Below are 18499 nucleotides of genomic sequence, written 5' to 3'. Positions count from 1 at the left end.
ACCGATCTACCACAGTCCTTGTTCTGGGGTGGTTCAATGGATCTCATGGCCTAAGGTAAAATCATATTAAAAGGCCCTTAACTTATTTTGTAAAAGGAAAAAGTCTCAAATATGTCATCGAACTTTGAGAAAAGGCTCATTTATGTCATCCGTCAAAATTTTGGCATAGATGAGCCAAACATTTAACGAATAATATAAATGTGTCTTTCCTCAAAGTCTGATGGTGTAATGACCTGATCGGTCATTTTTGGAAAATTTCATAAAATTACCAATTTACCCCTCTCGCTATTTGTCCCGAGTCATTTCTGAATGAGTTTTGAATTCAGTTTCAAGTTTTGAGTGAAAAATTATGAATTATGGAAATTTTGGAAGTTGGAAGGCTAAAGTTGTTAAAAAGTTATTTTTGGTGACTTTTGGATTTCGAGTCTCAGAATGGAATTTCGTCTATTCCATCAGTTCCGCAATGTGGAAATCAATCTAAGAGAGTTTGGTTTCAGATTTGGAGTCCTTTTGAGGATTTGAGGTTCTAAGTTGAAAAATTGTGAAATTTTAGCTTTTGGGTTAAGTTTGGTCAACATTCGGGGTTCAGATGCTCAGATCAGATTTCTGACAGTTCCGTTGGATTTGGGGGATGATTTTAGGCATTGGAGAGTCTTGGTTGAATTTTCAGAAGTTCCGAGCTTAGCTTGACCTTTTTAGGTGTTATGTTCGTTTCTTGTGACTTTTACGAATTTTGGGTCAAGGAGACCTCATATTCCTATTTCGATGGTTCCATCAAGTCTAGAACGTCGAGTTTAGTCAAGTTGCATATTTGGTTTGCGTGGACAGGATTTCAAACAAATTCCAAGGACCCTTTTGATGAGTTCTCTGAATTCTTGTGCATGAGATCTGCTATGCTTCATGTTTGAGAGGGACCAACCAATTACGCGACCTTCGTGTTAGAGAAGGTTTGATCACGAAAGCGAGGAATCTGGCCCCCGACGATCGCGTTTGCGAAAGGGAATGCCTTAGTGGGGTTCGCTTTAGCGAGATCAGAGTGAGGTTTTTGGCCTGCAATTTTGGGGATTTACCATTTTTTTCTCCATTTTGAGTTTTGAAAAATCCTTGTAGGCGATTCTAAAGAGTTTTTTCGTGGTGAATCATTTGGGTAAGTCTTTATAATCGTAAAACTTCAATTCCCTTTTATCATTTGTAGATTTTAACATAAAAAATTTGGGATTGCAATTGGCAAGGTTTTCAAGAACTTGAGTTCGTAGGTAAAATGGTGATTGTGAACTGATTTTAACTCCTTTTTTTAAATGATTTTTACCAATGAGTTCCAAATGTCTTGTATAACATTTTCAAGTAAAGAATTTTTGGATTCAAACCTGATTTTCAGAATTGAATTTTTGAGTTGATCTGACTTGTTTTTCAAAGAGTATGATATGAATAATGTTGTTATTTCTGAAATCTTATTGTGATTACTTGTTGAATTAGATTGTGTAGCTTTGGACATTTTTCGGAAAGGAAAAATTGAAGTCTCAGATTGCCTTTTGATTGAATTAAGGAAATTAAACTTTTAAACCTTGTAAAACTTGTAGAATCTTATATTTCCCTTCATTGTGTGTGTGTTGGGGGAGTAGTGGAAATGACGTGATGAGTTCAATTACTCCACTTGATTGATCTTAATGAATGAAAAAGGGGAATAAATGGAAAAGGCAATGTGTTGATAATTGTGTTTTTGTGACTTGCCTTGATGTTGATCCTAATTTGTTTATTGATGAAATGCTTTGTTGGCATCATTGTGGTCTTGAATTGCTTGAGTTTATTGTATCTTCCTTATGAAGTGAAATTGTCTGTTTGCATTGAATTTTGTACATTGTGATGAGATATGTGGTGATTATGCTGATGGGAAATGGTTCCGACAAGTGACACTATATAAAGTACATGAAAAATGGTTCCGGCTAGTGATATTGTGGCGATGGAAAATGGTTCTGGCAAGTGACATTATATTAAGTCCATGGAAAATGGTTCCGGCTAGTGATATTATCCTGATGGGAAATGATTCGGCAAGTGTTTGACTATTATGATTGATTTACTTGATACTTGTGATTGATCTACTTGATACTTGTGATTAACATACTTAATACTTGTTGATTTTTGAACTGAGTGTTGGACTATGATTGTTAAGCCTTGTGAGTTGTTTATTGTAAGATGTTATATTGGATTGGTTTCTATGCACGTTGTAGCTGAGGAGGTTCAGTTGAATGAAAGGAGTATTCGTATTCTAGCTTAGTTTCACTTTGTTTAGTGGATTGCTAGCTGAGTACCGTGTTGTTTGATGGGTTGCTAGCTTAGTTCATCGTTAGGAGATTTAATTAAATTTTGAGCAACTTACAAAAATGACTATATTTATAGGGTTATTAAATTTTAATAGCTATAAGTATGTTATTTATAAAAAAAAAAGACTACAATTTATGTCTTTTTCTAGTTGTGTTTTTGTATATGTTTTTATTTTTCTATTTATACATTAATACAGTTTTAATTACCTAAATAAGGAAATGCATTAATTGTACAGTTAACATATGAATACTTTGAATTCAAATTGGTATATCTATTTATAAAATTTAAAATATTAATATATCAAGGATACAAGTATTTATAAAAACTTCATGTATTAATATATCAAACAAGGTAAAGTATAATAATTAGCGTATGAACACGACAATTCGAATAATGGATACACTGTTGTTAAACGAAAAATGAATACACCAATATAGTATACATATGAATACATTGTTGTTAAGCAAAAGATGGATAAATTGGACAACCTAGAAACAAGAAAAATGAAAAATAATAGAATGTGTAAGTATCAAAGTTTGTAAGTATTCGGTTGTATAAAAAATTGATAAAACCAACAAATGTCAATCTCTTTTTTGGTCAAGTTTTTTAATACTTGAGGCTTGATGTTAACTCGGGTATTTGTTTATAAAAATATAGTATTTATGTATCCAATTATACTTGTATTGCCTAATCAATCTTTTAAATTGGATATATTACTTATGTATCCAGATATACTTGTATTCATAAATCACTATTTCAACTTGTGTTAATATTACAATACAAATATCTATGTATATAAGTATTTTACTATATACAAATTTGACAATCACATAAACCTCAAATTCTTGGTTGAAAATGGGGTTTAAAGTTAGGTGATAAAGTGTTTAGATTTTGCAAATTAGGACATGGCTTATGGCTATATGGATTAAAGATGTAGCCAAATTGACTTGATTTGGATAAAATTGGCTAACAATTATGTAGACACGTGATTTTAAAGTACGAAACTTAATGTTCTACCTATGTAACTAAAGTAATTTAGATGACATTTAGTTCTAAAAAATTAAGTTACTTTCTCACTTTGTATACTTAATAAATTGTGACTATTGTTTTTGAGAAAAATAAAAATTAAAAATAAAAATTAAATCTACAACTTTCTTTGCATTTTTGTTAATGAGGGATCTTGAAGAGTTTTCAATTAATTGGTTTATGTTGATCTATTTTTAATAATTATATTTTATTTAATTTAAATATTAGAAACATGATTAGATTGATAATAATAATAGAGAAACTTTACGTTTAATTGAATATGTTTAAAATAAATCAAAGAAGACGGGACATAAGCATTTTTATTTAAGCTCATAAACATAATATATTCAAAATTTAATTCAAGCCTTACTAAGTCATAAATCGATTGTGTTATAACCACGGGACTCGAGGAGTGCCTGATATCTTCTCCTCGGTCAACATAATTCCTTATCTAAATTTCTAGTTCGCAGACCAACAAAATAAAGAGTCAATTTTCATTTGATTAGAGATTTTAATAAGGTGACTTAGAACACCAAAACTTAATTTCAAGTGACGATTTTGAAATAAAATAATTTGTAACGACCCATTAGGTCGTTTTGAGTACTAGAGCTTCATATTCTAAAAAGACTATTTTGATAGATTTTAAATGAGTATTTTGGACTATTTATAACTACAATTATATAATTAATGATGTAATTTTAATAATTAATTTAGTTGATGATTAAAGAAAATAACATTAAAATTAGTAATGAATCACTTTTAGCACCTTTATAATTAGTCATGTATAATAATTAGGATAGTAAATAATCTCTAGAAGAAAAGAAAAGAGGAAAAGAGGAAAATAACATAAAGCGGCAAGAACAGAAGGAATAGCCGACGACGGCTTAAGTTAAGCATAAGTTAGTGCTCCAACTTCTTCAACCTTTATTGAATAGTACTATTATATTCCTACATTATTATAAATACTTTCCTCTTAGAAGAAAGACATTGAAATATTTGGGGAATTACGTTGAATTGGGAATTGTGTTATGTTAGAAATTGTTAAAAAAAATATATGTACTCTGTCCTTAATTATTTGTCCATTTTTTTATTTTTAGTTGTCTCTAATTATTTGTCAATTTTAACAAATTAAGAAAGGACAATTTCTTTTTACTTATTATACTCTTTATTAATTACTTTGAAAAAGGTTGAACTTTTTGAAAAAGCTTAAATTTTTAATTCACTCACTTCATAATTAATAGGGGTAAAATGGTAAAGTCATTATATCAATATTATTTTCTTAAGAGGTGTGTCAATTCAAAAGTAGACAAGTAATTAGGGACAGAGAGAGTATATATTAGTAGGTAATAATGACTTCTAGTGGGTGTCTAAGTGCGCTAAGAATTTCATTCTTTTTGGCATCATATTGGTTCTGTTGGTATGAATGGGCGTCCATGTAGTGTTGCAAATTGTTTTTGCAGTGAGTAATCGGTTTCACAATAGTTATTTTTTTACTTTTAAATTATTTTAATTATCATATTATAAATTAAGTTTTGGGATATTAAAATATGCAGTTAAATATTAGGTGTATTATATTATATGAATATTATTAGATTAAGTTATTTGGAGAAATATAGACTTAACCATAGGCTTAAAATTTTGAGTGATATGGGACTTGATAAATTAGTTGGTAGCAAAATTTAGGAATTTGATTATAGATTTGGATGAGTTATTGGGTCTAGAATAGACATGTAGTAATATGAGTGTCTATGGACTTGTTTGCTTATGAATATTGTGTACTTGATAGATTGGAAAACGTTCTGATGAATTGAGCAAAGGAAAAACATTGGAGAATTAGCTTGCTTGACTTCGATTCTTCAGTGGAGGTAGGTTATGGTTTATTCTATGTGATAGAGAGACTCTTAATAGTGATTGATAGTCATTGAGTGATATTGTGAAATTTGCCATGTACTTGGTTGTTGGTTGAATAATTCATGTGTTGTTGTGATTTGTGTGTAATCCCAAGACTACGAAATCCATAATCTTGAATTTGTTCTATTAAAGTGATGCCTTGAATAAAGAAGGTTTAATGAAATATTGTTAAGGAAGTGGAAAGAGATGATCAAGAATGACAAATAAATTAACGATATATTATTGGATTGGGTGTCACATTTCGACACGGTATTACTGGATCGGGTGTCACATTCCTACACGATATTATGGGATCGAGTGTCACGTTCTGACATGATATTATTGGATCGGGTGTCATGTTCCGGCACGGTAACATTAAAGGAAAACATATTAAATTACCTAATGTACTTAATCTCAAAGAACTCATTTCCCAACAAATGAGCGTGGTGAAGAGGCATGAGTTCTCGTGTGTGTGCTTGATATTGTGACTGATTACGTACTTGCTTCAATGTTGTTGTCACTTTTTCATGTGTTCGTGGCTTGCCACCTGCTAAGTGCTATAGTTGATTTCATGTTATTACTTTCTGCATATTAGTTTTTATTTTGAGTCGGCCGATGATATCTACTCAGTCCCATGTTGCCCTGTACTGATCCCTACTTGTGTTTTCCTTCGTTTTTCTTTTGTGGAGTGCAGCGAGTGTACCAGCGACTTCGACTCGCCCTCAGCTCTAGCAAGTCTCCAGCACATTGGGTTTCAGGGTGAGCTATTCATTCTAGCTCGTGTTAGATTCTCTTGGTTATGGCATGATGTCCTTAGTTTCGGACATAAACTATTTTGAGTATTTATTCTGGTGTCTTTGATACTCTTAGACTTAGTATTTGGGAATTATATGTTTTTGATGTGATGACTTTCAGATTTTGGCGGAAAAAATATTTAATAAACTTTAGTGGATTTGTGTTTCTGACATTAATAAGATTTGAGTTTTCGCATTATGGTTAGTATTTCGTAAGTTGAACAATATATATAAATTGTGGTTGATTTCGTTGGTTCGCCCACCTAGGAGGTTACGTGTTGGTGTCACTAATGACTCGTTTTGGATCGTGACATAATTCCTTTTCAAAATAGTCACTTTAATTGGGAAAACACTTTTTCAAAACTTTGTTTTCTTTATAAGAGCGAGGTTGATGAAAAATAGAGGCGTGACAAATTAAATAAGATAAATTAATATTAATTAATTAACGAGCTTTTTAATCTTAACAAAATAAAAAAATAATCTCATTATAGACTAACTGACTTAAAAATATAAACTATTAATTAAACTAAACTAATTGACAAAATATTCAAGTAAAAGCAATTTTTTTTAAATGACTTTCGAATATTTATAAAAGATAGAAATTATATAAATTAAATACTATAAATATATGGAAATATATAAGTTATTTTTATAATAAAAAATATAAAATATTAAATCATTTAAAATAACTTCAAAATATTTTTGATTTTCTTTATAAAAAAGCTAATTATTTTCAAATTGTTTGAAATTGAAGAAACTCGAGGATTCATTTATATTGTGGAGTGTCAAAATTGGGTATCAACAGATACTACTTACTCAGATTAAACTTCTAAATTATTTTCCTGATATAAAAAGTTTGACTCAAAAAATCTGGTCAGAACAAGACCAAAATCATAAACTGTATATATTTCAAGATGATATGATCTAACTTGGTATCTAATACACCCCCATTTAGTTACATGCCAAAATAGTTACTACCGACAATTTAGTATTCTTTAAGTCAAATTATTCAAAAATTTATAAAATCTGAATTTTTCCTATAAATAGGAGCTAATCCTAGGAAAAGAAACACACAACAACATTATGTAGCATTTGATATCCTCCCAAGCAAACACATTTCTCCTCCTCTTTAGCCATGAATAGAAAGGAAGTGAAGTTTGCTTTCATCGAAAGTAAAACTGACAAGGAAGTCTTCTACATGAACTAACACATTTTGTGGGATTAAAACGCCTACGATCATCTATAGTTCTTACCACAATAAAATTGTGGTGTTTTCAAATCATGAAGTTACAACCAGTGTTTTTACGAAGTTTAGGATTTTCTAGCATAGGTTTAATCAAAAAATATGATGGCGAAAAATGGGTTAACCAGGCAAAGAATTGGAAAGACAGAGGGAACAACTGTGTAACGTAAGGAAGAAATCACGAACACGTTGTATGAAGTGTTGAAGGGAATATCAAAGGAAACGTCTTTTCCCTTCAACAATTCATGCATCATGTTCTTAATTTCCTTCCTCACCTTACACAATTATTCTTTCATCTTTTCAATCCTTTGCTTGGTGAACTCTTCTTTTTTCAACATATTTTTTGACTGAACAGATGCTGGAAGATTCTTAAACATTGTAAAAAACATTAATTTTAGATTCATGATTTTATTACATGATATGTTCATTGTGGTAAAAAATTTAGATGATGAAAGTCATTTCAATACTACAAAATGTGTCGAGTTCATCAGCCTTTTTTAAGAGCCCTTTCAAACCTTTTTAACATGAGGCTTCCTTGTCAGTTTTGCTTTCATTGAGAGCAAACTTCCACTGCAACAAATTATTGTACAAAGGGTGTAGTGAATTGTACCATCAACTTGCTTCTTTTTCATTACTTTACTTTATTACTTTACTAATATTTAGAAATGACACTTTGTGTTGTACGACACTGCAACAAATTATTGTACAAAATGTATTGTAAACTGTACTATACCAAAAAATAAATTAAATATACGTGTGAATTGTTTGGACTATCAAATAGTGTGAATTTGTAAAATGCTACAAATGTTCACTACAAAAAAATTGAACTAACGTGTCCATTCAAATGACACTTTGTAGTGTACAAGCATTATAACAAATTACTGTACAATTTATTAATGACACTTTGTGGTGTACGAACACTGCAACAAATTATTGTACAAAGGGTATTGTAAGTTGTACTAGCAACTTGCTCTAATATAATAAATAGTATATTGTGTGTATATTTTGTGTATATATATATATATATACACTTTGTGGTGTATGAACACTGAAACAAATTATTGTACAAAGGGTATTGTAAGTTGTACTAGCAACTTGCTCTAATATAATAAATAGTATATTGTGTGTATATTTTGTATATATTAGAAGTGTGTGTGTGTGTGTATATATATATATATATATATATATATATATAAATATATATAATGTAAGTGTTATATTATATTTAGTATACATTATAAGTATAATAGATAGTATATACTACGTAGTGTGTATGCCTATTTGTATTTGGTATACATTATAAGTACAATTTAGTAATGCCTATTCTATTCATGTATACTCAATGTATATTTCATGTATAGTTATACTATATTCAACTTTTTGAGTGTATCATAATGTATAGTTAGTGTATAGTTCATGTATAAGTAAGCTATATTATTGTATAGTCAGTATTATCAGTATATACTTCCAATGTTTTTTTTAGCTGTTTTTTTATGTAAATAAAATATGACTATATTTATAACAAACTAACTACTTTATTGTATATATTTGAAACTACCCCTTAATAAAATAACATTCTTTCCAAAAGTATACTTCAGCAAAAAAAAAAATAGATTTTAAAAGTTGGACGAAAGCTATTAATCAAAATACGAAGAAATAAGAAATGAGTGGTGGAGGGGCAATTCAACTACCACAATGTTTAGCTTTTATTATTATTTTTGGAGCAAGTCAACTACCGCAATTTCATCATAACAATATTATTGTTATTATTATTATTATTATCATCATCATGTTATCATTATTATTATTTTTCATGCCAGAATTTCTTAATTAGTTCAAGATGGATAAGAGACATCATTCAAGTTCTCATATAGTTTAAGACTATATCATCCTTGACTACCATTGGTACAAAAAAATAATGGCTGATTACTGGTAATAATTGTCATTTAAAAACGATAACACTAGGAAAATATACATATACAAATAGAAAGATAATGTTTATAATTATAAGGCTTAGTTAGGTTGGAATATCTATTTATTCCACAAATTATTAAGAAAAAAAGAAATACTCATATATTGTGAGTATATAATGAGCCATGTAACCCTTACGTTTTATTTTTTTTTTCTTTTTCATTTCAATGTTATTTATTTTTATTTTTTAAAAAAAATATTGTTAAAATATAGAAAAATCTAAGCATCCAATGTCATAGTAACTGTCATCAATGCCTAAAGAATGAATAGACGGTCTCCATCACACCCTTAGACTAAATCCTAAACCAATGAGTGATTAGATATATTTTTGATATTGTAGTCCATTATAAACTTGCTTTTTAAAATTTTATATTTTTTGTAAGAAATTTTTATTTTTACATATGCATAACAAATATCTATTTATTTTTCAAATAAAAAATCTGAAAATAACTATGCATGTGTTTCTAAAGATGCGTGCATTTTTAAGTTTGAAGTTTGAACTCGTACTATAATATACTCTAGGTGTTTTGAAAGTCTACCTTGTAATGGGATATTAGTGTAATTATATACTCCAATTGACAAATTTGTCTGACCAAGTAATTATTTGATTAGCATGAAATTGAATTGAGGAAAATAACTATACTCTTCAATTTTCAAGTAGGTAAAAAATAATAATATTGATAGTAATTTAGTGTAACAATCGGATGAGTTTTTATGATTAGTCTTTATTTATAATAAAAGAATACTCAATTATGTAGTTATACTTTGTGCAACCAAACATGACATTATGAATTACATTTAAGTACGTTACAAACATATATTATTATAATTACTATATTATGCAATTACTATTTCAAGAACTACACAATTATATAATTTTTCAAATATTTCTATATAAAATATAACTCAAGTTCATATATAATACATATACTTTTGACTCGATATGATATCATAGCCCGATTAATATATCCGCGATTTACAAGTAATGTTTACTCATGGCAACAAATATGTTGAAGTCTTGAAGACAAACAATTATATTCATATTGATAATTAAGCTTCTGAAGAAGGATACTACATACGAAGGTGATTACAATGAAGTATATATTACATAAGATAAAATACAGGTTCATATGGTACATCCATTTTTTAAGTTTGATATTTGGTAACTCGATTGACAAATATGTGAGTTACGAGGCAAATATTGTTGGAGTGAGGTGATAGTAGCTATAACTCCTAGTAAAGCCACAACCATGATGATTGGCCTCATTAGAGTCCAATTCCATCAATAAATTGAGAAAAAATTCAACATCACAAGGAAGAACCAAAGGACCTTTACTATTGTAACCAAACTCTGATTCAGCTTCATCAAGCAACATCTTGAAGAGGGGATGATTCACATACTCAGTCTTAATCGTGAATCTTTGTTTATCTGATCCAACATAGACAGAGAAACAACCTTGTGTAGACACTCGAAATCTTAATTTTCTAGCTCCTTTTGTTGTCAAGGCATGTTGATTATTTTCTGATGAATTTTTTCGACCAAAAGATTTGCAACGCTCCCATGTTTTGGGAATTATTCCTTTCTTTCCTTTTGAATCCAATTTGTTCAAATCCATAGTTATTTTTCGAAAAACAAAACACTTATTAGATATATAGTATGGTCTATATCTAGGGATTTAAGCTAACCTCTATCGTAAGCCAAGTAAAGCTCGACCTTCATCCTTGGCCTCATGGTGTTACTCATGTAGATAAAGTTCACACAAAAAAGAAATATTCATGCAAGAAGATTGTACACGAATTTATCTCTGATTCGTCGATGGGAAAAATCTTTGTTTAAAAAGGTTGCAAAAGTAAAAGAGGAGATAAAAGAGGATTGGGAAGGAAGTAGTGGAAAATGTATATGTCAAGAAGGATTAAACTCTCTTGGCAAGTTTTTCAATATATGTAGATGTAACACTATATATATATACACACGAAGGCCAACAATGGTATAATATAAGATTGAATTATTAGTATTAATTTTTTTTAATAAAAATAATAGTAAAAGGGATATGGTGATGATTGTCAACTCTTGAAGGAATTAATAATCAAAGTTTTCCATTTTATTATGATGATGATTAACCTTAGGGTGTCACAAAGAGGCCAATTTGGAATGGGTCATGCCACTTGTTATTTAATTACCATCCAACTGTTTAAAGGATGTTTATGTTTACTTACAATATATTTCTATAAAATGCTCCAAATAATTGAGCCATTATAATGAGAATGTATTTTATATTAATAAATTAATATGTGATATACAAAATTAACCATAAATTTGAAGGTCAACCAACTTACACCCCCCCCACCCCCACCCCTGCCCCACTTTTATCCTCTCTACTTTTTTTTTTTTTTCGAAAAAGAAAAGGAAAAGACTTAGCTGAATTATCACTAGGAAGTTTAATTAAGTAAAAAGCTTGCGAAAAGAAGGAGCTCGAGTTCAGACCATAGGACTAGTGGTGTCTATGGCCCAGAAAGCGATGGCCCACCTAATTCATCTAACATTTTAAGACATACATTTGTATTATATATATTGGTGCTATCAGTACTTTTAAATAATTACGTATCTTATCAGTAATTAAAATTTTTATATCATATATTGAAAAAGATATACCTAGACACATATATTTTGCTACCAAATGCACTTAAACAGGAAGAGAGGTGAGCGAGATAATCATGTATTCCACATACAATCGAATCACACTAGATACATGTATATGGTGCAATACACATATATATGAGATACCAGATATATAGGAGAGTGGCGAGCAAGATGGGAGGGAAGCGAGTGATTGTTATATACCCAAATACATGTGAATCAATGTGGATACAGTGTATCTAGAACAAATTACACCTAATGTCTACCCCATGTATCCCTAGATACATGTATCTGGATACACTAAAATCTTGTAAGATTCATAATATTGCAAACTAGAGCGTGTCTAAGTAATTAACTCCTGAACTAGTGAAAATTTCTCATATTTTCAGAGTTGGACACAAGATAATTTCATATTAGACTAATTTTAGTCACACCTAACATAACCCATTTCTAAAGTAATCTTCAATTAGCCCAATATTAACTCAATTCAAGTTCATTTTAAGGATTTACTTTAATTTGGATTAGCTATTTGAGATTTACTTTGATTTTTCTAATGGGTCAGGATTCGGGTCTTAGGGTTTTGATCCCAAGTTGTGGTCGGATTTCGGGTCAGGGTCAATGCTCGAGTCTTCGGTTCTAGGTCAAATTCATGATTATATCTCGAGTTCTGGGTCAAATTGAGATCTTTAGTCCAGGTCGAGGTTGGGTTTCGAATCTCCAGTCATATTTAGATCTCTAATTTTAGATCAAAATTGAGGCTCAATCTCAAGTCTAGAGTCGTATTCAAAGTGGTCGAATTTGGGTTGGGTCTCAAATCTTAAGTTTCGAGTCAAAGTCAGGTCTTGATTCTCAGATCAGGATCACGTCTCCAAGTCCCAAGTGAGATTCGAGATCGAGCCTCAGGCTAGAGTTAGGGTCTGGTCTAGGGTTTAAAGTTTAGGGTCAAAATCAAGGCTCAAGTTCTAAGATAAAGTCAAGTCTCAGTTCTTAAGTTGGGGTCGGTTCTTAGGTTAGGTTCTTGGGTCAAGGTCAGATCTCAAATTTTGGGTCAAAATTAGGGTTGGGTCACTAGTTTTGGGTCAAATTCAGGTCTAATTCTCGGGTCAAGTCAGGTCTCGAGTTAAGGTCAAATCTTGGGTTTATAGTTAGGTCATGTCTCGGGTCCCTATCAGGGTGGGGACTCAAGTCTTGAGTTCTTGGTCAAATTAAAGTCGGGGCTTAAGTCTCAGGGACTAGTTTGGGTTTTGGGTTAGGGTCGAGACTTGAGGTCTTAGTCAAAGTTGGGGATCAGGTAGTGGGTTGAGGTCAGGCCTCAGATCCGAGTCAAAATAAGGTCTTAGCTCTCAAGTTAATAGAGTCAATTCAAGTCTGGTGTCCCGAGTGTCAGGTTGAAGTTGAGGGGTGAGGCTCATATATTGGGTTTATAGTCAAGGTCGGGTCGAGGTCAGGTCTTAGGCCTTGGGTCAGGGTTTGATCGGGCGGGGCATCAGGGTTGTGAGTCAAACATAAGGGCTCGAGTTTCGATGGATGGTAGGTAGGGGTGGACCTAATTAAGGGGTGGTGTAGGGGAATGTGGACCATTTGAAAAAAATGGGTTAAACTAGGCAAGTCATGACTCATGACCCAACCCATTTTCAGCCCATTTTAGCCCATGTAATATTTGGGATGATATTAAGTCAAGCCATTTTAACTTGATCAATTGCAACCCGATTCATCTAGTTGACACTCTTAAATTGTGACTATTTGAATTGTAACTTACTGGCATAAGCGAGTTCTGTATCAAACAATCTTTGAAATAACCAATTAACAAGGGTCAGTGTGATGGATCGCAATATTAGAGATTTTTTTTGAAATTATCCCTTAATTTATATTATATATACAATCGAAAAGTGACCAAAAATATCCTTAACTTATTGAATATGACTTAGAAATATACCTACCTTTATTTTAAAATGTCCTCGAGGTTATCTTTTGACTTAAAAATGTCCCTAAAACTAACCATCGACCCATTGATTAGTTGAGCTTTATAAAAAGCTTGTGGCAGTATATGATTGGCCCATATATTAACCCAATGTGAATTTTAGATCACCCAACAGCTACACTGCATATAATTCCTATGGAAACGTGTTGAGCAGATCAATGACCATTTTTTAAAAATCTAACTTACGACATAAGAGTAATAATGACCATTTTAAAAAAAATAATTGGAAATGGACCTTCCAAATTTTCGAACATCTAAAAGCTCAATTTATACTCTTCTTTATTTACTTGACCATTTTAAACTTGATATACCTATTAAGAAAATAATAGTTGACATAGTGAGTTTACCATTTTACTCCTATTAATTGATAGAATTCCAAAATCAATTTACTCATTAAAAAGGTTTTACTTTTTTCGAAAACAATAATTCTCTAAATAAATTGAGCTTATAATAGATAAAAAAACATTTTCTTTTCTTGATTTATCAAAAATAATAAGTAAAAAGGGACAAAAGACTTCTATTGGAGTGAAAAAAAAAAGTTTTCATTGGGTTAAGAGCAAGTTTCATAAGCCTTCTCAAAAACATTACTATCATTATTTGTACACATATTTTTTCTCATTAGATCAAATCTGTTCCAATCGTTCCATTAATTGGTGTCCATTAGTTTGTATTCGACATTATTTTATTTTTGGTTTAAAAATTCCTTTGTTCGTGTAATATAACAATGATCTAGGGGCGGAGTCAGGGAGAAGGGGTTTATTCAAACTCTCATCAATAGAAAATTATACCATTTATACATGAGTATAATTATATTTTATACATTTATAATAATTATTGAATTTTCTTAAACTTCTTTATGTATTTACTTCTTTGTATTTTGAATTTACTTGATAAAAATCCTAATTTCATATTAATAGTGTCAACGTGAACATCTCATTTTCTAAAGAAGCTTCTACCGATTTTATTCTCAGTATAATTTGAATCATGACAAATGGGGCACATTAGCATTTCATATAGACGAAGAGACCATTTTGTAGTCCACTTAAAATTGTTATTCTGTGTCAAAAATGAAAGTAAAATAAAGTGGGTGATATATTTCCTTTTAGCTCGGGAAAATTGTATGAAATAGCAAATTAGTAATTTAAATTAAATGTTATAGCCATAGTTTCTTTTATTTGTAATTTGTAGCAAACATTCCATGTTTTTTGCCATCCCATTTGTATACCGAAATATGCAAATAAACCGAAATATACAAATGCGGGACCCATTTGTATACCAAAATATACAAATGCAGGACCCATTTGTGTACCGAAATATTAATAGACTTGATTTGTCTTCTAATAATTTTTCAGGATCGCTCATTTCACCTAAATTTGGTGAGTTTTTTAGTTTGACGCATCTTGATTTGTCGTATTCAGGTTTTAGATTCGGACCTCACAATTTTGAACTTCTCCTTAAGAACTTAACCCAATTAAGAGAGCTTGACCTTTACGGTGTGAGCATCTCTTCCACCTTTCCTCTGAATTTCTCTTCTTATTTAACAACTCTACGACTTAGTGACACACAATTATGAGGGATGCTGCCCGAAAGTGTTTTTCACCTTTCCAACCTGGAAACACTTGATTTATCATACAATTCCCAACTCACAATTAGGTTTCCCACGACCAAATGGACTAGCAGTACATCTCTCATGTTCTTATCTCTACCTAAAGTGAATTTTATTGGTAAGATACCCGAATCATTTAGCTATCTAACTTCATTGCATTACTTGGATATGAGATCTTGTAACCTCTCAGGTCCTATTATTAAACCTCTTTGGAATCTCTCCCACATACAAAGTTTGAATCTCGGAAATAACCATCTTGAAGGACCAATTTCCCAATTCTTCAAATTTGGAAACCTCAAGCTGTTATCACTTGGAATTAACAACTTTGATGGCCAACTTGATTTTTTATCCTCCAACAGAAGTTGGACTCAACTTGAAGTGTTCGAAGTTTCTTCCAATTCCTTTCGATGCAAGTGGTTTGCAAAGCCTACAATCATTCTTCTTGTCATCAAACCACTTGATTGGGACTATACCATCATGGATATTCTCCCTTCCTTCACTAGATGAATTATACTTGAATGATAACTATTTCAGTGGAGAAATTCGGGAGTTAAAGTCCAAAACATTGTGGGACGTTACTCTAAAACAAAATCAGTTGCAAGGTCCTATTCCGATGTCACTCCTAAACCAACAGAGCCTATCTTATCTTCTCCTTTCGAAAAATAATCTCAGTGGACAGATTGCTTCGGCTATCTGCAGTCTAAAAGCCTTGACAGTGCTAGATCTTGGAAGTAATAATTTGAAGGGAACAATCCCACGATGTTTGGGTGAGATAAGTGGACTTCGGGTTTTTGATCTAAGCAACAACAATCTTAGTGGGGCAATTAATACAGCATTTAGTATAGGAAACACTCTCAGAGTCATTAACTTGCACGGGAATAAGCTAGAGGGGGAAGTCCCACGATCTTTGGTCAATTGCAAGAGTTTGGAATTTCTAGATTTAGGTAACAATGAGTTGAGTGACACATTTCCAAAATGGTTAGGAACTCTACCGAATTTGAAGATTTTAAGCTTGAGATCAAATAAGTTCCACGGGCCCATTAAAACTTCAAGGGCTGGAAACTTGTTTGTACATCTTCGAATAATTGATCTATCATCCAATGGATTTAGTGGGAATTTACCTATGAGCCTTTTTGAGAATTTGAAAGCTATGAAGATAATTGATGAGATCACAAGAAACCCACAGTATGTGGGAGAAGACTTATATTATTATTATTTTTATTCTGAGATGATTACAACAAAGGGATTGGATCTTGAATTTCGTGGAGTTTTGACTGCAAACATAGTTATCAATCTCTCGAAGAATAGATTTGAAGGTTGTATTCCAAGTTCCATTGGAGATCTCATTGCACTTCGTACTTTGAATTTATTTCATAATGGCTTGGAGGGTGTCACACCAACTTCGCTACAATACTTATTTGTACTTGAATCATTATATCTCTCATTCAATAAAATAAGCGGAGAAATTCCACAATAACTTGCATCCCTCACATTTCTTGAAGTCTTAAATCTCTCTCACAATCATCTTGTTGGATGCATCCCCCGAGGAAAACAATTTGATACGTTTGAGAATAGTTCAAACCAAGGGAATGATGGGTTATGTGGATTGCCACTGTCAAAAGATTGTGGCGATGATGAAGGGGTATCACAAGCAATAACTCCATTTGGGCTAGATCAAGGAGAAGAAGGAGACTCAACAATGATCAGTTGGCAGGAGGTTCTCATGGGGTATGGTTGCGGTCTAATTATTGGATTATCCGTAATATACATAATGTTATCAACTAAAAATCCAGCATGGTTTTCGAGGATGGTTGAAGAATTGGACCATAAGATTATTACGAGAATGAAAAAACACAAGAAAAGATATTAGTGTGCAACCTTGCCAGGTATTCAACTTGATCTTTATCATTCATAAGATTATTTTGTATATCTCAATGTATTATATATCTACCTCCTTCATCCTTAAAATTCTTGACTTTGATTCTTCAATATTTTAAATTGCAGGATTCGAGCCTAAAATGTTGTTGGTGATGCAATATAAGCTTTTATTTTTCACATTTTGTGATGTATCTAAGTATTTATCGCCCTATGAATAAAAACATGAGCTTTCTTCCTTTGAGCTTCGGCCAGAATTTTTAGAATGTTTTTAAATAGAGATTGTTAGCTTGAGTTCAGCCTAATAATAAGTTGAGTAATTAGGCTCAACCGCAAAGTCAATTCATGAACTTATGAATTTATTATCTTTATCTTTTTCTTAATTACATAAAGTAATTTCAATGTGAAAGAATATAATATGATCATTTATTTCAGGAATATATGATATATTTTCTGCATCACTATGGTTATTTACAGAGGCACACGATGCTCAATCGATTGATAAATAATTAAGAAAATAAAAGTCAGAGATGTAAAATCAGCAAAACACCATTCCACATCATTTGTCAAAAGCAAACCTTTGGAACTGACAATATAGACTATAACCAATATCATTATGTGGCTAAAATAGAATTTCTACATAGAAAATTCATCATCTACTATATATACGTAAGGAAAAATAAAGACCTTGCATATAAAATGTAATTTTTTGGTAAAAGGGTTCGGAGGAACTGCTTCGCCCTTCTAGGTCTGCCCCGGTACCAATCATCTTTCTTTTTTATAATGATAATTGCTCCATAACAATAATAACGAATTAAATGTTATACTAGAGAAAATTAGCTTTTTTATAATGAATTAAATGATTATATTAGATAAAATTTGTTTTTTATAATGAATTAAATGACTATACTAGATAAAATTTGCTTTGTGGAGGAGTGGTTTTAAACTTTACTTTGCACTATGAGGTCTCAAGTTCAAAACTAGAGCTGTCAAAAAGGACCGGGCCAGCCTCACCCGACCCAAGCCTCGCGGGCCAATGAATTTGAAGGGCTAGGACAGGCTAGCCTTTCATTTGGTAGGGCCTGAAAATGCTCAAACCCAGCCCAACCCTAGAAGGGCCGAGGGCTGGGGCGAGCTAGCCCTTTTTTTTCAT

General features: G+C 31.5%; 1 protein-coding gene and 1 pseudogene across 1 annotated transcript; one reads left to right on the top strand and one right to left on the bottom strand.

Moving 5' to 3' along the window:
- Positions 1 to 10433: 10433 nt before the first annotated feature.
- LOC125809834 (auxin-induced protein 10A5-like) lies at positions 10434 to 10862 on the bottom strand. The gene has a single exon (XM_049489412.1). The coding sequence runs from the start codon at positions 10860 to 10862 to the stop codon at positions 10434 to 10436; it is 429 nt and encodes a 142-aa protein (XP_049345369.1).
- A 4291-nt stretch (positions 10863 to 15153) lies between these two features.
- Positions 15154 to 17341, top strand: LOC125809833 (receptor-like protein Cf-9 homolog; annotated as a pseudogene).
- The last annotated feature ends 1158 nt before the right edge of the window (positions 17342 to 18499 follow it).

The sequence above is a fragment of the Solanum verrucosum genome, unplaced genomic scaffold (genome assembly GCF_900185275.1).
Source record: "Solanum verrucosum unplaced genomic scaffold, falcon-dt-bn FXZP01000474.1, whole genome shotgun sequence".
NCBI classification, from domain to species: domain Eukaryota; kingdom Viridiplantae; phylum Streptophyta; class Magnoliopsida; order Solanales; family Solanaceae; genus Solanum; species Solanum verrucosum.
This window is presented reverse-complemented; position numbering and strand designations above follow the sequence as displayed.

Excerpts from the sequence above, each read along its gene's own strand:
- LOC125809834 (XM_049489412.1), bottom strand. The coding sequence starts at position 10,862 with ATGGATTTGAACAAATTGGATTCAAAAGGAAAGAAAGGAATAATTCCC.